The following is a 22,545-nucleotide window of genomic DNA, read 5'->3' on the forward strand; positions in this document are numbered from 1 at the left end:
TTAGTATTTGCGGCACAGTATTACACTGTTCAAATCTGAAACAGGAGTTTTTAACTTGCTGTTTCTGAACTCCTTTGATAATGTGTTCAAAATTTTGTGCATATGTAATTTTTTGTGACTTTTGAAGCTTTTGTCAGCAGCTTTATTATGAATGGAACTGGCAACATACTTAACTGTTAGGAAAATCGTTATTTGGGCTACAACACAAGTAAAAGAGCTAACAGTTATTAAGCACTTCTCACACAGTAATTTCTAGGTTTTATTCTGCTATATCAGTGGACTTTAAAACTGCAAATTTTGGGGGCGCCTGGATGGCTCAGTCGGTTAAGCATCTGCCCTTGGCTCAGGTCATGATCTCAGGGTCCTGGGATGAAGCCCCGCGTCAGGCTCCCTGCTCGGCGGGGAGTCTGCTTCTCCCTCTGCAACCCCCCCATTCTCTCTCTCAGATAAAATCTTAAAAAAAAACAAAACTGCACACTCTGGAGCAGGGCTGGATTAAGGCCAACTAATGCCCTCAACACGGCCCAACAATGATGCCTCATCACCCGTCCATTGCTTAAAATAGAGAGCTTAAGGGTTCTTTGCACAAATCAGTGTATGACTTCAATGCCAGCTGGTTTTGCTCTCTACGGAAGTGAAACACACCATAAATAGAAACAAATTTAGTATCTTGAGGACACCTTCAAATCAAACCTGAGTCATTCACAGATTACAATCTGTCACTGTACTAATCAAGTTTATCCTATATAAAGTTTTTTTTTTAAGATTTTATTTATTTATTTGTCAGAGAGAAAGAGAGCGAGCTGCAAGCAGAGGGAGAAGCAGGCTCCTGGCTGAGGAAGGAGCCTGATATGGGACTCAATCCCAGGACCCTGGGATCATGACCTGAGCCGAAGGCAGATACTTAACTGAGCCACCCAGCCGTCCTGAAATGAGTTCTATTTACCAGAAATAGACTGTTGCATATCTAGGACTCTAGGGCCATTGGAATAGAGCAGATGTTCTCAAAGAAAGCAGTACTCCCCTCCTGGGGATGATTCTGAAAATTGGTGATAGTTCTTTTTGGTTGTTACTATGATGGGGAGATCCTGTTGCTGGCATATAACTGAGAGGGACAAAAGATACCAGATATATTTGCAGGGCCATTTCACCCAACAAAACTATCTGCCTGGCAATCCTACTAGACTTCCCTAGTCCTTTTATATTTTCTCATTTTCCAAGATAACTATTTCATATACCTTTCCCGTTCTTAATCCTCTAGTACCTTACCCTGCCATAGCTCATAACCTAAGAAAACCTTCACTAAGAAAATAAAGGCAATCAATAAAGAAATTGCTCCCTTCTCACCAAATCTACTCCATGTGTTTCTGTACTTTCTTTCTCTCTACAATAGATGAACTGTCTCTTCTTTTACCCAAGGCCAATTCCACTTCTCTGCTGGATTCTGTTTCAGCCTATCTTAGGAACTTTATTTCTTCTACTCTCTGTCTTGAATTATCAGTTTCCCTGTATACCACTAATCAAATGCTGTTTTATCTCTTATTCTAAAAAACAAACTCTCCCTTGACATTTCATCTCCCTCATTTCTTTACATCAAAAGAGTTGCCTGTTTTTGGTGTTTCCTTTTCTTCTATTCTCTGCTGATCACGCTCTAACCAGGCTTTATCCTATTACCCTGAAGCCATTCTCATAAATGTCACCAATAGCTTGCATAATACCAAATACATCAATTATTAATCCTCACTTTATTTAGCAACATTTAATCTCTCTTTTCTGAAACATGTGATATATTATGTTTTCCTTATTTTTTCTCTCACTGTTTAAATCTTACAGTTAGCTTTATTGGAGCCTCAACTTCTTGCATGCTAAAAATAATTTAGCCTAACTACTAAATTAGGCTTAATTTGGGCGCTGCTTTTTTCTACCTCCACTAATTCCCTGGACTTAATCCAGCATTATGGCTTTAGCAATGATCTATATGCTGATACCTAAATTTATAACTTCAGCCTCACTAACCCAGTCATTCGCTTGTCATCCTCACTTGGACATCTAATAGAAATCTCAAATTTAATATATCTAAAGTCAATCTTTTGAACTCTCCAAGCTTCCAAATCTGTTCATCTCCTAGTATTCCCCAACTGAGTAAAAGCCCAGCTACTCTTGCCAAAATCTTTGGAGTCTTCCTTGACTACTTCACTCAAGACCTACATTAAATCCTGTTGGCTCTATCTTCAAAATATATCCAGAAATGGAACTACTGTCAACACTTTCACCTCTATCCTCCTGCCTACCCCAAATCATCTCTTGCCTGGATTATTACAAGTAGCCTCCTGGATAGTCTCTGCTCTTATTCCTTTGTCATTCTTTCTTCCTAAAACAGCCAGAGTGATCCTTTAAAAACATAAATCAGATAAATGTCATTTCCCTAAGCAGAACCTTCCAATGCCTTCCCATCACACTTCAAATAAAATCCAAAGTTCTTATAGGAGTTACAACACTGCTAGAGCACCCCCAGCCCTAGCATCATCTCTTATCTCCTACTCCTTTCCCTCTTGTTTATACCAAACCATCAGTACCCCTCCTAGCTGTTTTTTGTACATACCAGGCAGGCTACCACCCCAGGACTTTAGTACCTGTTGTTCCCTTTCCTCCAGTGCTCTTCCTTCAGCTATTGGGACAGCTTGCTTCCTTACTTCCTACAAGACTCTGATCAAATGTCACTTTCTTGAGACACCTTCTCTGACCACCCTACCTAAAACAGTACCCCCATCACACTGCATGCTCTTACACATTTCCACCTTGCATTAGAGCATATGTCTATTTATTTGTTTACTGATGGTCTCCCAACTAAAATGTAAGCTTTGTTCGGACAGGGTCCTAGTCATTTTTGTTTATTTCTATAATTCCAGTGCCTGGTATATAGTAGATGCTCAATAAATAATGAAATGGCTGAATAAATGATAAAAACTAAACACTGTAGTTTTAAAGGCTAGATGAAAACTAATTTTATCAGGCATTATATACAATCTTATCAGGCATTATACACAATTGCCTAGTTTACTGTTCCATCTGACTTGCTATACACTTGAAATTTCATTTGAAAATTTTATTTAATAAGAATATTACTTAGTTTTTTGCTTATAAGTAGTAAATTAAGCTCTTTTCAATGTGGAGAAATATAAAGAAGGTCTATCAGTCTTTGTCTTGGATCCAATCTAAAAATGCTTTTTAAATTTTTTAGGCCACCAATGCTATTTTGAAAATGAAACAAATGAACATTTGAAAAAATGGATTCCTCTGGAAGGGATTCATTATTTCTATATGCAAATTATAGATTAAATGCTTATAAAAAACGTTGAGCGGCACCTGGATGGCTCAGTTGGTTAAGTGTCTGCCTTTGGCTCAGGTCATGATCTCAGAGACCTGATCTCAGGTCATGATCTCAGAGGATCAAGTTCCTCATCAGGCTCCCTGCGCGTCAGGGAGTCTGCTTGTCCCTCTGCCTCTGCCCCTACCCCCACAGCTCCTGCACATAGGTTCTCTCTTTGTCTCTCTCACTCTTCTCTCAAATAAAATCTTTTTAAAAAATGTTGAGTGTCTGTAAGGTATGTGTAATAGGGACAGAACTGCTTATTCAGTATGATATGCTCAAGGAATAATGGAAGTAGATAAATCATGTAAATGAGATACTCTGCACTGTGGAAATCTACAAAACAAAGGTCACCTTAATTTTTTACTAGAATGGTTTCCAGGAAGTCTAGAAACACAACTAATTTTGGAGCTCCAAAAACGTTTTCCAATTAAGCTGACCCCTGAATAACATGGTTGACCTTTGAATAACACAGGTTTGAACTGCACCGGTCTACTTATATGCTAATTTTTTTCAATAAATATATTGGAAATTTTTTTGGAGATTTGCAACAATTTGAAAAAACTCACAGAAGGCCCTCACAGTCTAGAAATACCGAAAAATTAAAAGGTGTCATGTGCATAAAATATACACAAATCTATTATAAAAAGTTAAGATTTATCAAAATTTATACACAGATTGTATATGGCGCCATCTGCAGTTGAAATGTAAACAAATGTAAAGATGGAGGATTAACTGCATAAAATTAAATATAGTACTATTGTAATAATCTTGTAGCCACCACCTGTTGTTTTGGGGTGAGCTCAAGTATTGTATTGCTTAAAACACTGTGTGACGTTAATCATCTCCACATGAGTAGTTCGTCTCTCCAGTAAATTATGTATTGCAATAAAAAAGTGACCTCTTGCAGTTCTCACATATTTTTCTGGTGTTTAGTGCAATACCATAAACTTCTGAAAAACATCAAGGGACCCATACAAAGTGCTGCTAGTAATGTTGGAAGTGCTCCCAAGAAGCAGAGTAATGACATTACAAGAAAAAATTGAATTGCTTGGTATGTACTGTAGATTGAGGTGTGCAGCTGTGGATGCCCACCATTTCAAGACAAGTGAACCCAGTGTAAGGACCACTGTAAAAAAAGAAAAGGAAATTTGTGAAGCCATCACCGCAGTTAGGCTAGCAGGTATGAACACCTTGAACTTTTTATCTTGTGTTGAAAATGCAACTTTTATGTAAGTGTAAGAAAGGCATGCCTATAGACTCTAATACAATTCAAGAAAAAGCAAAATCATTGTATGACAATTTAGAGCAAAGGAAAGGTAAAAGGTCCAAAGCTGGAGAATTTAATGCCAACAAAGGATGGCTTGATAATTTTAGAAATAGGTTTGGCCTAAAAAATGTCAAGGTGACCAAGAAGCAGCAGACAGTTCAGGGACGCCATTAAGAAAATCACTGAGGAGAAAGGATTATCTGCCTGGACAGGTTTTTAATACAGACAAAAATGTCCTATTCTGGACAAAAATGCCCCAAAGGACATTTATTTTTACGACATGGACCCTTCTATGATATGGGCACTGAACCTAAAGCAAATGGTGGAAGAAGAATTGGTACCGTATAAAAACATTTTTAAAGAAATGCAAAAGCAAAAAAAAAAAAAAAAAATCACACAGGGAAATTGTGATGTATTTTCCTAAAATTATACCAAATGTACCTGCCTCTCCTGTCTCCCCTTCCACCTCCTCCAGCCTTTCTGCCTCTGCCATCCTTCAGACAGCAAGACCAACCCCTCCTCTTTCTCAGCCTACTCAGTGAGAAGACAAGGATGAAGACCTTTATGACAATCCACTTCCACTTAACAAATCATCATGCTGTACAGTTAATAAACTTATCTTTTGAGTGTTTTCATGTGAAAATCTAGTAATGTATGACAAGAACTGGATGAGACATTTATGTGTCACCATCATCACCTAAGTACTGATCATATAGAACATCATGTGCAAGATCTGTATGGAAGTGGGCAGACTATCCAAACATGGGTGTAGGTAATATTTAATATAAACTCCATAATGTGTTAGTTTTCTTTGCTTTCAAAGAATAACATCACCATACAGTGTGTCCTTTTCTCTAGTAAATGAAGAAGGTGCACAGCAGCCCATCATCACAGGTAAGTGGTTTTTAAAAAAATATAACACTGTTTCCAATACTGTATTATGAATATGACTAGAATATTATTTGCCATAAAAATTTTATAATGATTCATTCATTAGCGTATAGGCTAAGCTACCATAAAGCATTCATCTTGCTACTGCTTCCTTTTCGATGCATGAATTATTATACCTGTAAATAAATAGGAATTTTTCACATTATCTTTTCATTTTTGATATCTGGTGTTAGTTATACATATAACATATACAGTGTTTTGTGTAAGACAATATTGATGTAGGTAGACAGACAATTCATCTTGTAAACAGATGATATAGACTGACAGTATCAATAAAATTGTACTGTAAATGTATTTTCTCTTATGATTTTCTTAACATTTTCTTTTCTCTAGTTTATTGTGAAAATACAGTCTATAGTATATATAACATACAAAATATGTGTTGACTGCTTAGCTTATCAGTAAGGCTTCCAGTCAACAGGCTATTACTAGTTAAGTTTTGGGAAAGTCAAAAGTTATATATGGATTTTTAGCTGCACTGGGGTGGGGGAGGGAGGTGGGGTCAGTGCCCCTAACCCCTGCATTATTCAAGGGTCAACTTTATTCTAGAGTTCAAACTGCTTTCCTAATATGAGGCAGACTTAGTTCTTTAATCAAATGTATAGGCTATTTTAATCAAAGTTAATTTTCAAAGCTAAATTCTCAACCCTACTTACAATGGATTTAACTTTCAATATTTGCATATCACTTAATGGCACACTTCATTTAAATATATGGATTTCTCTACAAATAGTAAAATGATATACTTTGGGGACAAATTATTATAACTTCAAGTGTATGACATACATACCTGAGGTAAACCAGCACCTGTTTGCATAGAAGACTTTTTTAACAGTCTCACTTCTTTGTTTATGTATCTTAGCATTCCACTGAGAGTACTGAAGTCATTACTCTCAGAACTATCATCTTCTGGGTCATATGTAAGAGGTTTAAATGAGTCTGACTGGCTATAAGTCAGATCCTTCTGGCTTTCTTCTAATGTTGAAGGCTGTTCTAACTGCATTTTTTTTAAGTCCTGTAGTAATTCTTCAGAAAGATCTTCACCACTACGTGTCTTGACACTAAGGTCACTGGCACTAATAGAGCGACGTAGCTTTCTACACTTGAAAAAGGCTGTGTGAGAATGTTTAGCAAATTTTGGATCTTGAATGTCAGGCATAATTTCTGTTGCAGATGTAAGCAGGGCTGGTAGAAACTTGATGTCTTCTGTCCTTTCACGCCCAGAAATTTTGGCTTGTAATCTGGTTAATTCTGATTCCTGTAGAAAAATAGGCACATTGTAGGTGTTCAGTACATTTTTGTTAAATGAATAAGTTACTTAGATGTCTTCCAAGAGTCCATGATTTTCTAAGTCAACCTTCTGCCCAGAACACAAATTCCTTTTAAAACATCCCATGAGACTTCAAGCTCTGTTTAAATCTTTCATTTTGGGACAATTACATATGTTCACTGGAAATATGTTAAAACTATGCTAAGGAATCCCATGAAAACTAGATTTACCTTACACCAATGTTTTTCTTTTTCAGTGCTAATGATAGCACTTTCTAGTAATTTATATTTAAGACTGAAATCTTACATCTGAAAATTTCTTTTCAAAGTATAATGGTACACTGTATTTTGCTAATCAAACGTATATGTACATACAAAAAACTACTCCCTTCAGAATTTCTAATAGGAAATAAATTTATATTAACTATTATGCTTCACATGTCCTCTTTACAAGAAAGCTTCATTACACCAGAAATTTTTCAAAGAAAAACCTTTCAAAAAGTGATTAAGGATTGACTTGTTTAATATTTAACTTTTCATTCCTACTATTTTTCCATGTCCTTCATATGGGTCCTCTGACCCAACTTTGGGATCATAAGAATGAGACTGCATATACTGAAAAGCCATAAAGTCTAAAAAAAAATGAAGAGAAGACATAAGTTAAATAATGTGTAGTAGTCTTCTGTTCAAATACATTTTCCGTTTCTTATAGGTATCCATAAAATATATATTTCTAGATCAGTCACTTTTAATCCAATAGTAACTATTCTTTCAAAAATACTGTGCTTACTAAAACTGTCATAACCACAGAATACATTACAAAATGAAAGTTTAACATCCTTATTTCACTTCTTTGATATCTACTACTTTATCTAAATGTTATTTACAAGCTGCTAGAGTGCCAGCTTATGTAGTAAATCTTGTATTTACATTCTGATAATCACAATTAATAAAGTAGCTATAGAGTTAACACACACAGGGTTATGTGCAGTTGAAATATTTTTTAACTCTAGCCACAGAGTTATCTAGCCATAAGTGAGAATTGTGGTATCTTAGATAAATAAGAGTCCATGTAACTTTCAGTTTAACACTTAGCTTTTATAATGAAATGTAGTATAATGAATATGTTAAACAGAATTCAACTTTTTCTTAAGACTTGAAGAATTTCACCGTTGTGGTCACTATTATAATAGTGTGCCATAATATAGTAATGCCTTTAGGGCTCTCAGCAAATGGTCTAAGCTTTGCCCTTGCTCTGGTTAACCTCAAATAACAGGGTATTTGTGAGGGTACTAAAGGAAGTGAGCTGGAAAATCAGTTGCCTCAAACACTGTTCTTTCTTCTCCCTCACTTGTTTCTGTTCTCTGTCATTTACTGCTGCTGTCAATGGAATTGCTGTCCATCATTTACAGCTACTTCTAATTGTTATAGTTATGCCAACTTCTGCTCTTCTGTTAGCTTTCTTTTTTTTCTTCTATCCTCCTTAACTCTTCTTCAGTCTAGACTTTAGAGCCAGTTAGTATTGACTTTGAGAATTACTGTCAAAAACTTCTGAATAATTAAGTACAATCCAATTCTATTTATTTCATTAGTAATAATTAACAAATGAGCAGAGAGAACTATAACAAGGATTACACAATGCAGAATCTTTAAAATTTTAGTCAATTTTTCACAATGAGGTTATATAATTTTATATAAATGTTGTAATTCTCCAGAACACTAGGTATTTTTATGTCTCTAAAAAAGCATACAGTGTTCAATCTAATTTAGGTTATGTCCAGGGGCGCCTGGCTGGCTCAGACAGTGTAGCACATGATTCTTGATGTCAGGGTTGCGAGGTCGAGCCCCCATGTTGAGTGGAGAGATTACTTAAAAATAAAATCTTAAAAAAAAGATTCTGTATATTCAGCTTTCCTTACTGTGAATAACAGGTATATTATAAAAGGAATTTGAGTGCTCAGCTTAGTAACTAGAAATATTTCTAAAATATTATTTGAATTTTTTTGCTTTTTAATAACTTCCATTTTGTAATAAAATCATTTATTGCTTCATAGCTATCAGTGAACTTTTTTGTAAGGTCTTAGCTAGCAATGTTAATCTCATACCTATTGGTAGTTTTGAACTAATATTAAAACTTCTTATCTCTATGCATCAGTACTGATATTAATTCCAAATTCTTCATTAAACTGCCATAATCAATAGGGGTGAATCAGTAGCAATGGGCTATTTGAAAATTGATGTACAGTAAATTTTTTAAAATATAAAGGAACTTTGTTTAATGAAAAATGCTCCTACTTGTAGGTATATTAAGTGTGGAACCCTCTAAAGTAAACATAATTAAGTCTGTATTTGAGTAAGTTCAGAGATGACAGAGGTGATTCCTCCCATGACACACTGAATCTACAGCTACACATGGAGCAATTCCCTCTCAAAGAAGCTCGTTGAGCAACACCTACACATTGGGTTAATAAGAAAATACCTACAAAAGGGCCATTCAGTGGGAGGAAACACTTGACTCCCAGCTTCTCCCTGAGGAGTGAAGGGTTTGGGCCCCATATCGAACACCCCAACTTTTAATACTGCCACTTGAGGGATGGGTGCCAAAAACCTACCTCTAGAGAGCTAAGAGGACTTGAATTCATGAGACCTACAAGACTAAACAAAAAAATCCAGTTCTTAATGGGCTCACAACAATGTGGTATGGCTATCTCCCCAGGGATCAGCACAGAAGGAGCCGGCAAAAAGAGTCCATCTCTCTGTCTTTCCCTAAAAGAGTCTTAGTTGTAGACTTTAAAAGCTTCTGCCTGAGGGTCAATTTTCTAATTTCGCACATGTCTAGGAGATTGTGATCCTCCAGAGCACCAGGGAAACTAGCAGACACCTCCTCCACCTTTTCCCTCGAGCCTGCTTCAAATTTCCAGTATCTTCTTGGAAGGAATTTGTACATGTCTGGCACTCAAGCTTTTGAAGCTGCTGCCCATGGGACAGGCCTCCGGACTACATGACTCTATAGCCAACAGGATATGCATTCCTGTGTCCAAAAGGACTGTGGCAAAGCAGTTCTTAGTAGGCAGAGCAGCACACCCTCGTGGCTATACATGTAAGTCCAGCACTGCGGGACCGGAGAATAAAGCCCATCTCTCAGTTTCTCCCTGTAAGGACCTCAATTACACTTTCCTAGCTGTTACCTGAGGGTCTAGCTTTTAGTCAGCCTACACCTAGGTGCTGACTGAGATCCTCCTCTTTGGAATACTGACAAATCTTGTGACACCCTCAACTACGGGGAGCCACCTAGAACAAAGAAGGCTGCTTGGACAATCACAAAGGTTTGAAAAACAACAAGGAATTCAGAACAGGATGATCAATAAGGCATATCTCCTATACAAGACCACTCTGTCAAGACTGGGAAAGGTGGCTGAGGAAAATGAAGATACAGGGGAATATGTTCCATACAAAAGAATAAGCTGAAACCCTAAAAACAGAAATTAATGAGACACAGACAGTGTGATTTACCTGACAAAGAATTCAACATAAGTTATAAAGATGCTCACTAAAGTTAGGAGAACAATGCATGAACAAAGTGAGAATTTCAACAAAGAGACAGAAAATATAAGAAAGTACCAAAGAGAAATCACAGAGTGAAAATACAATAACTAAACTGGAAAATTCAACAAAGAGGTTCAACAGCAGACTAGATCAAAGAGAAGAAAGGATCAGAGGACTCAGAGCAGAAAGAAAAAAATGAAAAAGGGTGAAACTAGCCTAAGGGACTAATGGGACACCATCAAGAGGACAAACATACACATTATAGGGGTCCCAGAAGGAGAAGAGAGAAAGGAGCACAAAGTTTATTTAAAGAAATAATGGCCAAAAACTTTTTTAACTTGAGAAAAGAAATAAACGTCCAGATCCAGGAAGCCCAGTGAATTCCAGATACGATGAATCCAGAGACCCAAACTGAAACACTTTATAATTAAATTGTCAAAAATCAAAGACAAAGAGAAAATCTTAAAAGCAGCAAGAGAAAAACTACTTCTTATGTATAAGGAAACCCTTATAAGACAATCAACAGAAAATTTGCAGGCAAGAAGAGAGTGGCATGATATATTAAAAGTGCCGAAAGGAAAAAAAAACAAAAAACAAAACTGCCAACCAAGAATACTCTTCCTGGCAAAGTCCTTCAGAATTAAAGGATTAAAGAGTTTTCCAGACAAGGAAAAGTTGAAGGAATTCATCTCCACTAGACTGGCCTTACACTAAATGTTAAAGGGGATTCTTCAAGCTGAAATAAAAAAAAATGCTAAATAGTAACAGGAAAACATTTGAAAGTTTCAACCTCATTGGTAAAGGTAAATATATAGTTAAATTGAGAACACTCTAATGTTCGAATTATAGTGGGGAAATCACTATAACTCTAATATAAATGGTTAAAAGACATAGAGGGGAGTTCCCAGGAAGATGAAGGAGGAGGATCCTAAGCTCACCTCATCGCATAGATACAACTGGATAACACACACATCAGTGTAATTAATCCAGAAAATGACCTAAGACTAGCGGAACAGACTCTCCACTGCTAAATGTAGAGAAGAGGCCATATAGAAGAGGGCAGAAAAGAGGGAGATGCAGTTGGGAGCCAAAAGGACTAGAGGGATTGTCTGCAGGAGGGAAGGACACTGTGGGCATGGAGAAGGGAGAAGAACACACCCCATGCCAGAACTCCAGGCATGAGGACCTGCCCTGGGAAGATAAATCCCTTTAATATTTGGCTTTAAAAACCTTAGGGATCCAACTCCATGAGTTCTTACAATCAGTGGGGCTTACAACCTGGAGCTTTAAAAATCAGCAGGCTGGGCTCTGGGCAAGCTGGAAAGGTGCAGTTCCCACTGTTAAAGAGACAGCAACAAACAGCCCCATGGAGATACAGCTTGCTAACAGTGTGCCCTGTCCCTCTCCTCTGTCCTCCTGCAGACTCGCCCTATCCAACCTAGCCTGGGCAAGAGTTTTCAAAAGTAGATCCAAGTCCCTTGCCATAGCAGATTAGCAAATACCTTGCTAACACCGTGCACCCTACTGTTGTTTTCTCCTGCAGACCTGCCTTTGACAGGAGTCCATCCAAAGTGGTGCACAAGTTAGCTGTCTGAAAGCAGCCACGATAAGGGGTCACCACCACTCCAAAATGACTCCTGGCCCAGGAAGAGGGGAAGATAACCACACACACCAGTACAATTGTGGTCTCAGCAGTAGGGTGGGGGCAGACATCTGGTCTGCAGGCCTCGCCCACCAACAAAAGCTTCTCAGGGGGACAACACAGGGAGAACACCCTGCAAATCAGGGCTACCACAGCTCTGGCAAATGCCTGGTCTGACTGGCCGACTAACAACACAGGGACCAAATTTTGCCCACAACAGGCAAAGAGAGCCATTGCAGATGACTGGACTGAAGGCAAATGCAGCTCAGCCACAATAGTAGGGCACATATAACACACTTAAGAGACACCCCTGAAGCATGAGGTTCTGGTGAATAGGGGATATTGCAGTGCAGGGCACTACAGAATCTCTTCATTAGGCTCTAACTTTCAAGATCAGAAGACACAGCTGACATCCCTAACAGAGACAGAGAAAGACAAAATGAGGTGGCAGAGGAATTTATCTCAAATGAAAGAACAGGACAAAATCACAGCAAGAGAGCTTAATGAAACAGAGATAATATGCCTGGTGGAGAATTTAAAGTAATAGTCGTACATAAAGATACTCAATGGACTTGAGAAAAGAGTTACATACAAGGGACCCTATAAGGCTATTAGCTGATTTTTCAGCAGAAACATTGCAGGCCAGAAGATAGTAGCATGATATATTCAAAGTACTGAAAGAAAAAAACATGCAACCAAGAAATAGAAAATTCTTATTTTTTAACTTAAATTCAATTAGCCAACATACAGTATATCATTAGTTTTTGATAAAGTGTTCAATGATTCATTAGTTGTGAATAACACCCAGTGCTCATCACATCACATGCCCTCCTTAATGCCCATCACCCAGTTACCCCATTCCCCCCCCACCTTCCTATCTGCAACCCTCAGTTTGTTTCCTGGAGTCAAGAGTCTCTCACGATTTGTCTTCCTCTCTGACTTCTTTCCATTCAGTAACAGAAAATTTGAACATGCCAACTACCAACAATCAAATTGATTCAGTAATCAAATAACTCCCAACAAACAAAAGTCCAGGACCAGATTGCTTTAAAGGTGAATTCTACCAAACATTTAAAGAGAGCTAATACCTATTCTTCTCAAACTATTCCAAAAAATAGAAGGAAAATTTCCAAATTCATTCTATGAGGCCAGCATTACCCTGATACCAAAACCAGACAAAGACACTACAAAAAAAGAACTACAGTCCAATATCACTGAACACAGACGACTCCTATGTGGAATATAAGAAACAGTGCAGAGGATCATAGGGGAAGGGAGGGAAAACTGAATGGGAAGTCATCAGGGAGAAAATCCATGAGAGACTCTTAACTATAGGAAACAAACTGAGGATTGCTGGAGGGGAAGTGGATGGGGGCTGGGTAATTGGGTGATGGGCATTAAGGAGGGCATGTGATAAGCACTGCGTGTTAAACACAACGATCAATTACTGAACTCTACATATGAAACTAATGATGTACTAGGTGTTGGCTAATTGAATTTAAATTAAAAAAAATCCTCAACAAAATATTAGCAAACTGAATCCAACAATACATTAAACATTCACCACGATCAAGTGGGATTTATTCTGGGGATGCAAGGGTGGTTTGCTATTCAACACTAGAAAGGATAAGAACCATATGGTCAAGGGCGCCTGGGTGGCTCAGTCGTTAGTGTCTGCCTTCAGCTCAGGTCATGATCTCGGGGTCCTGGGATCGAGCTCTGCATCGGGCTCCCTGCTCAGTGGGAAGCCTGCTTCTCCCTCTCCCACTCCCCCTGCTTGTGTTCCCTCTCTCGCTGTGTCTCTGTCAAATAAATAAAATATTAAAAAAAAAAGAACCATATAATCATTTCAATAGGCTCAGAAAAAGCATTTGACAAAGTACAACATCATTTGTGATAGAAACTCTCAACTTTTATAGGGAATATACCTCAACATAATAAAGGCCATATGTCAAAAACCTATAGCTAACATCATACTCAATGGTGAAAAACTGAGAGCTTTTCCCCTAAGACCAGGAATAAGACAAGGATGTCCACTCTCACTACTTTTATTCAACACAGTATTAGAAGTCCTAGCCATAGTCCTATGCATGTCCTAGCCATGGTAATCAGACCAGGAATAAAACACATCCAAATTAATAAGAAGTAAAATTATCACTATTTGCAGATGACATGATACTATATATAGAACCCTAAAGACTCCACCAAAAGGGCACCTGGGTGGCTCAGTCTTTAGGCGTCTGCCTTAGGCTCAGGTCATGATCCCAGGGTCCTGCAATCGAGTCCCGCATCAGGCTCCCTGCTCTGCGGGAAGCCTGCTTCTCCCTCTCCCACTCCCCCTGCTTGTGTTCCTGCTCTCGCTATGTCTCTCTCTGTCAAATAAATAAATAAAATCTTAAAAAAAAAAAAACTCCACCAAAAAACTACTGGAATTGATAAAGGAATTCAATAAGGTTGCAGAATACAAAAATCAATAATCAGAAATCCATTGCATTTCCATATACTACTAATGAAGTAGCAGAAAGAGAAATTAAGAAGAAGAAATTAAGAGTCCCACTGACAATTGTACCAAAAATAATAAAATACCTAGGAATAAACTTAACCAAGGAGTTAAAAGACCTATATTCTGGGGGCGCCTGGGTGGCTCAGTTGGTTAAGCGACTGCCTTCGGCTCAGGTCATGATCCTGGAGTCCTGGGATCGAGTCCCACATCGGGCTTCCTGCTCGGCGGGGAGTCTGCTTCTCCCTCTGACCCTCTTCTTTCTCTGACCCTCGTGCTTTCTATCTCTCATTCTCTCTCTCTCTCTCAAATAAATAAATAAAATCTTAAAAAAAAAGACCTATATTCTGAAAACTATAAACACTGATGAAAGGAACTGAAACTGACACAAAGAAATGGAAAGATTCCATGCTCATGGATTGGAAGAATATTGTGGAAATGTCCATACTACCCAAAGCAATCTACAGACTTAATGCAATCCCTGTCAAAATACCAACAGCATTTTTCACTGAACTATAACAAAGAATCCTAAAGTTTGTATAGAACCATGAAAGACCCTGAATAGCCAAAGAAATCTTGAAAAAGAAGAACAAAACTGGAGGTATCATAATCCCAGATTTCAAGACGTACTACAAAGCTGTAATAATCAAGAGTATAGTACTGGCGCAAAAACAGACCCACAGATCCAGAGAACAGAACAGAGAACCCAGAAATATACCCACAATTATATGGTCAATTAATCTTTGACAAAAGAGGCAAGAATATACAATAGGAAAAAGACAGTCTCTTCAACCAATGTTGTTGGGAAAATTGGACAGCTGCATGCAAAAAAAATGACAGTGGACTACTTTCTTACACCATACACAAATATAAACTCAAAATGGCCTAAAGGCCTAAATGTGAGACCTGAAACCATAAAAATCCTAGAGCAGAGCACAGGCAGTAGTTTCTCTGACATCAGCTATAGTAACATTTTTCTAAATACGTCTTTTGAGGCATGGAAACAGAAGAAATGATAAACTATTGGGACTTCATCAAAATCAAAAGCTTCTGCACAGGTGCGTGGGTGGCTCAATCAGTGAAGCATCTGCCTTCAGCTCAGGTCATGATCCTGGGGAGTCCTGTGATGGAGCCCGTGTCCCTCTTGAAAGGGAGCCTGCTTCTCCCTCTCCCTCTGCCCTTCCCCCTGACTTGTGCTTGGTCTCTCTCTCTCTTTCTTTCACTGTCTCTCTCTCTCAAATAAATAAATAAAATCTAAAAAAAAAAAAAAGCTTCTGCACAGTAAAGTAAACAATCAACAAAACTAATGCAATGGGAGAAGATATTTGTAAATGACATATCTGACAAAGGGCTAGTATCCAAAACATATAAAGAACTTATACACCTCAACTCCAAAAAACCAAATAATCCAATTTAAAAATGGGTGAAGACATGAACAGACATGTCTCCAAAGAAGACATATAGAGACAGTCAACCGACAAAATGAAAGATGCTCAATGTAAATAACCATCAGGGCAATGCAAATCAAAACCACCATGAGATATCGCCTCACTCCTGTGTAAATGGCTAAAAATCAACAACAGAAGAAACAAAAAGTGTTGGCAAAGATGTGGAGAAAAAGGAACCCTCTTGCTCTGCTGGTAGGAATGCAAATTGGTGCAGTCACTGTGGAAACAGTATGGAGGTTCCTCAAAAAGCTAAAAATAGAACTACCATATGACCCAGCAATTGCACTACTGGGTACTTACCCCCAAAATACAAAAACAGTAATTAAAAGGGACACATGTACCCCTATGTTTATTGCAGCATTATTTACAACAGCTAAGATATGGAAGCAGCCTGTGTCCACTGAAAGATGAATGAATAAAGATGTGGTTATACACACACACACACACACACACACTGGAATATTATTCATCCATAAAAAAGAATGAAATCTTGCCATTTGCAATGACATGGATGGAGCTAGAGAGTATAATGCTAAGTGAATTAAGTCAAAGACAAATACCCTATATGGTTTCACTCATGGAATTTAAGAAACCAACAAAACAAGCAAAGGAAAAAGAGAGAGAGATAAACAACAAACAGACTCTTAACTACAGAGAACACACTGATGGTTACCAGAGGGAGGTGGGTAGGAGGATGGGTAAAATAGGTGATGGGGATTAAGGAGAGCACTTGTCATGATGAGCACAGGGTGAGGTATAGAATTGTTGAATCACTATATCGTACACTGAAATTAACACTGTATGTTAACTATATTGGAATTTAAAATAAAATAAACTTTAAAAATTTTAAAAAATAAAATAGATTAAAAAAATATTCCATGTAAATGGAAATCAAACAAATACTGGAGTAGCTATACTTATATCAGAAAAAACAATATTCAAGCCAAAACTGTAAGAAGAGACAAAGAATGTCATTATATAATTATAAAAGGGTCAATCTAATAAGAGTATATTACATAAATATTTATGGGCCAAAAAACATAGAAGCACCTAAATATATAAAGCAAATATTAACAGACCTGAAGGGAGAAAAAGACAGAAACATAATAGTGGCAGGGGACTTAAATACCCCATTTTCATCAGTGGCTAGATCAAGGCAGAAAAATCAATAAGGAAAAACTGGACTTAAACCACACATAATATCAAATGGACTTAACAGACTTTTGCAGAACATTCCATATAGCATAAGGCCTATATACATTCTTCTCAAACATACAAGGAACATTCTCCAAGGTAAACCATGTGTTAGGCCAAAAACCAAGTCTTAATAAATTTTAGAAGACTGAAATATTAATACATTCCAACCACAATGGTATAAAACTAGAAATAAATTACAAGAAAATTGACAATTCACAAATACGTGGGGATTTAAAAATATGCTAATGAACAGCCAATAGGCTAAAGTAATTAAAAAAAATTACCTCAAGACAAATGAGAATGGAAATACAAAATGCCAAAAATTATGAGATATAGCAAAAACATTTTTAAGAAGGTAGTTCATAGTGATAGACATCTACATTAGAAAACAAGAAAGATCGCAAAAAACCTAACTTCACACTTTAAGGACCTAAAAAAGAACAACAAACTAAGCCCAAAGTTAGAAGAAGGGGAAATAACAAAGATCAGAGCAGAAATAGAGACTAAAAAGACAACAGAAAAGATCAATGAAACTAGGTGGGTTTCATTGGGTGGCTCAGTCATTAAGCATCTGCCTTTGGCTCAGGTCATGATCCCAGGGTCCTGAGATCCAGCCCTGCATCGGGCTCCCTGCTCAGCACTGAGTTGTCTTCTCCCTCTCCCTTTGCTTATGTGATCTCTTTCTCTCTTTCAAATAAATAAATAAAATCTTAAAAAAAAAAATCATTTAACTAAGTTTTGCTTACCTAATTAAAACACACCAGGACTTGTCTAGTTTTGTCATTTGGGTGGGGAGGTTGTTGGTGGTGATAAAATTTTCCTTTCAGAGATCTTGCAAATGAACTTGCATTTATGACTGTAGATATGAATACGGATTCTGATATGTCTGCTTTTAAATTGTCCAATTTAAAAATCTGAAAGGTTAAGGCTTCAGGAAAAACTTCAATTTAACTTTAAGTGATTTATTTCTTAAGTTGCTGAAAATGATAGCATCCCGGAAACACGGGCTTATCCATGGTTATAAATGCTGTTTTTGTTTTGGTGAATGTTAAAAAACAAAAACCATTTATATATGTATTTTAAGTATACACACAAAAACCCCCTAAATAAAGAAAAAATCCAGAATGGTCCTTAGGCATATAGGTGTTAAACACAAATTCTGACTGAGTAACGACTATGAAGATTTCCCCCAACATTTAGAAAAGGTGTTCTCTAATGCAGGGGGATAATATACCATGGTCTCAAATATTTTTTTTCTGATAAAGGAAGCAACTACAGAAAGTTTTTATTTGTTCAAAGTAACCAGTGCTATAGATGCAAAAAAACCCCAACAACTCCCCCAATACTACTTCAAAACAAACATATCGAACTTGATTTTCATTAGAATGTTATTTCTTCACACTAATAAATCAAAAAACAGACCTGGATTTTATTTATATATATATATATATATATATATAAAGCAATGCAAACAATTATTGAGCTTCATCTTCTGGACAAGAATGCCAAGTTAGTCTCTCTTCATAAAAAGCAATTACAATCTGAGGACACTTCGTATTTGCCTCTTTTGCCAGCACCAAGTCTGCCTCATCTGAATCTTTCCACTTCATGAGAAACATTAATTCTCCACTGCTGTCCGTGGCACCAATTATTCGTTCAGGATCAAGACCTCTGGCAAAGCCTCTTGTTTATCAGCAGCAACTCTTTTCTTCTTTGATTTGCTATCATCAGATTCACTGTCAGATAAAGATTTTCTTTTTGTACCATCTTTTTCTTTAATGGACACTTAAAGGTTCCTTCTAGTGAACCATTCCTTTTCAAGAAGTTGAAATCTCTGTGCTGTATTGACTAAAAGGTCATGATTCATGGAATGTCTAAGACTTTGTTCATGGAAACCTAATCATAATCAGATGGTTAGAGATGTTGGCAATTTAGCACCTGTTGGAATAAATGGGTGGACAGACTTTCATAATCCAAATTCTTAAACTGCATGTATTTTCTTTACCCCAACTCGTTCCTGACATGTAGGCTCAGTCTTCTCAGTATTTGAGTTACTGGTTCAGCAGAAACCAGGAAAAACAGTAACTGTAGTCAGAATGTTATCCAACTGTATATTGTTTACTTTATTGTAAATACTGGTAAACAGTGGTCAATAAATAGTTTTATATTCAAAAAAAAATCAATGAAACTGAGAAGGGGGCTTTTAAAAAGCTAAACAAAATACATAAATATTTAGCTAGATTTACCAAAGGAAAAAAGGGCCCAAATAAATAAAATTAGAAATGAAGGAGAAGACATTTCAACTACTACCAAAGAAATACAAAGAATCATTACAGACTGATACAAAGACATATGACAACAAAGTGGACTAGAAGAAACAGATAAATTCCTAGAAACATAAAATGTACCAAGACAATCATGAAAAAATAGAGTATCTGAACAAACCAATTAATAGTAAGGAAATTGGATCAGTAATCAAAAACTTCCAAAGAGGGGCACCTGGGTGGCTCAGTTGGTAAAGTGACTGCCTTCAGCTCACGTCATGATCCTGGAGTCCCAGGATTGAGTCCTGCATCGGGCTCCCTGCTCCGCTCCCTCTTCCCTCTCACGCTCTCTATCTCTCATTCTCTCTCTCTCAAATAAATAAATAAAATCTTAAAAAAAAAAAAAAACTTCCAAAGAAACAAAAGTCCAGGACCAGATGACTTCATTACGAATTCTACCAAACATTTAAGGAAGAATTAATATCAACCCTTCTCAAACTCTTCCAAAAAAACAGAGGAGAAGGGAACCCTTCCAAACTCATTTTATGAGGCCAGGGTCATCCTGATACCAAACTAGACAGGGAAGCCACAAGAAAAGTAAAGGCCAGTATCCTTGATGAATACAGATGCAAAATTCCTCAACAAAATAGCAGAAAAGCTGAATTCAATAATACATTAAAAGGATCATATACCATGATGAAGTAAGGATTAATTCCATAGATGTAAGGATGGTAGGTTCACGATCTGCAAAAAAAATCAGTGTGACATACCACATTAACAAAATGAAGGATAAAAATCTTATGATCATCTCAATAGATGCAGAAAAAACATTTGAAAAAAATCAACATCCTGTAAGACCAGGAACACTCTTGCCACTTTTATTCAACATAGTACTGGAAGTCCTACCCAGAGCAATTAGTCAAGAAAAAGAAATAAAAGGGGCACCTGAGTTGCTTAGTCGGTTAAGCATCTGACTCTTGATTTCGGCTCAGGTTATGATCTCAGGGTTGTGAGATTGAGCCCTGTGTCAGGCTCCCCACTGGGCATGGAGCCTGCTTAGGATTCTCTCTCTCTTTCCTTCTGCTCCTCCCACTCCCTTCTCTCTCCCTCTGAAAGAAAGAAAGAAAGAAAGAAAGAAAGAAAGAAAGAAAGAAAGAAAGAAAGAAAGAAAGAAAGAAAGAAAGAGAAAAAAGAAAAAAAGAGTATCCAAATTGGAAAGAAGCTGTCTGTATTTGCAGATAACACATTATATATAGAAAACACTAAAAACTCCATTAAAAATCGTTAGAATAAATGAATTTAGTAAAGTTGTAGGATACAAAATCAATATACTACCCAAAGCAATCTACAGATTCATTCAATCCCCATCCAAATTCCAATGGCATTTTTCAAAGAAATAGAACAATCTTAAAAATCTATATGGAACTAGAAAAGACCCCGAATATCTAAAGTAATCTTAAGAAAAAAGAAGATGAAGGCATCACACTTCTTCATTTCAATCCATTTTACAAAGCTATAGTAATAAAAACAGTATGGGACTGGTATAGAAATGTATACATAGATCAATGGAACAGAACAGATAGTCCAGGAATAAGCCCATGCATATAGAGCAAGTTAATTTATGACAAAGGAGCCAAGAATACACAATGGGAAAAGGATAGTATCTATATAAATGGTGCTGGGAAAACTGGACAGTCAGATGCAAAAGAATGAAACTGCATCACTATCTTACACCATATACAAAATTCAACTCCAAATGGATGAAACACTTAAATTTAAGATCTGAAACCATAAATCTCCTAGAAGAAAAAATAGGGGTTAAGCTACTTGACATCAAGCTTGGCAATAATTTTTTGGATTTGACACAAAAGCTAGGGCAATGAAAGCAAATATAAACAAATGGGACTATATTCAACTAAAAAGCTTCTACACAGCAGTGCAAACTATCAATAATAAAATGAAAAGGCAACCTACAGAATGGGAGAAAATATTTGCAAATCATATATTCAATAAAGGGTGAATATCTGAAATATATAAAGAATTCATACAACTCAAAACCCAAACAATCCAATTAAAAATCAGCAGAGGAACTGAACAGATATTTTTCCAAAGAAGACATACAAATGGGCAACAGGGACAGGAAAAGGTGCTCAACATCACTCATCATCAGGGAAATGCAAATCAAAACCACAATGAGATATTACCTCACACCTGTGAGAATGGCTATTATAAAAAAAAACCCACAAAAAAACAAAACAAAAAACAAAAACCACCAAAAACCCAAAGATAACAAGTGTTGGTGTGGGTGTGGATACAAGGGAACCTCTGTGCACTGTTGGTGGGAATGTAAGTTGGGACAGCCACTGTGGAAAACAGTATGGAGATTCTGCAAAAAATTAAAATTAGAACTACCATATGATCCTGCAACACCAGTTTTGGGTATATACACAAAGGGAATTAATACAGGATATCAAAGAGATATATGTATTTAATTATTTAAATTATTCCCAAGTTCATTCCTGGCAGCATTATAGCCAAAATAAGCAAACAACCAAAGTGTTCATCAGGAGATGAATGGATAAAGATGTGGTGTGTACATACACACAATGGAATATTATTCAGCCATGAGAAAGGACATCTTGCTATTTGTGACAACATGGATGGACCTTGAGGGCATTATGCTAAATTAAATAAAAGAAAGAAAGACAAATAGTTCATGGTATCATTTATATGTGCAGTCTTAAAAAGAAAAGAGAATCAAACTCAGAAACAGCAGATAGAAAAGGGGTTGCTAGGCAGTGGGGGAAATAGTGAGAGGTTTGTACAACCTTTTAGCTAGAAGATGAATAAGGTCTGAGGATCTAATGTATAACATGTTGACTACAGCTGGTAATACAGGTATTGTATAACTGAAATTTGCTGAGAGAGTAGAACTTAAATGTTCTTACCAAAAAAAATAGAAATAAATTTAAAAATTTTTAAGTTTGTGTTTGAACATTTATAAATTATTTCTCCTACGGTAATATGATATATAATCATACTTATAATTCCTACATCCAGTGTCTTCTAAATAAAATGCTTTTTATTC

The 22,545-nt window shown here is 36.9% G+C and overlaps 1 protein-coding gene across 1 annotated transcript in view; it reads right to left on the bottom strand.

Moving 5' to 3' along the window:
• Positions 1-6,279: 6,279 nt before the first annotated feature.
• The window catches only part of CCDC18 (coiled-coil domain containing 18), a 104,761-nt gene continuing 88,495 nt past the window's right edge, over positions 6,280-22,545 (bottom strand). Inside the window, 1 exon segment of the mRNA XM_028087647.2 lies at positions 6,280-6,849. Coding sequence (XP_027943448.2) covers positions 6,280-6,849 — 570 coding nt within the window.

Source organism: Eumetopias jubatus, unplaced genomic scaffold (assembly GCF_037043125.1).
Source record: "Eumetopias jubatus isolate StellerSeaLion01/CBP00866 unplaced genomic scaffold, mEumJub1_p1.0 scaffold_4, whole genome shotgun sequence".
NCBI lineage: Eukaryota > Metazoa > Chordata > Mammalia > Carnivora > Otariidae > Eumetopias > Eumetopias jubatus.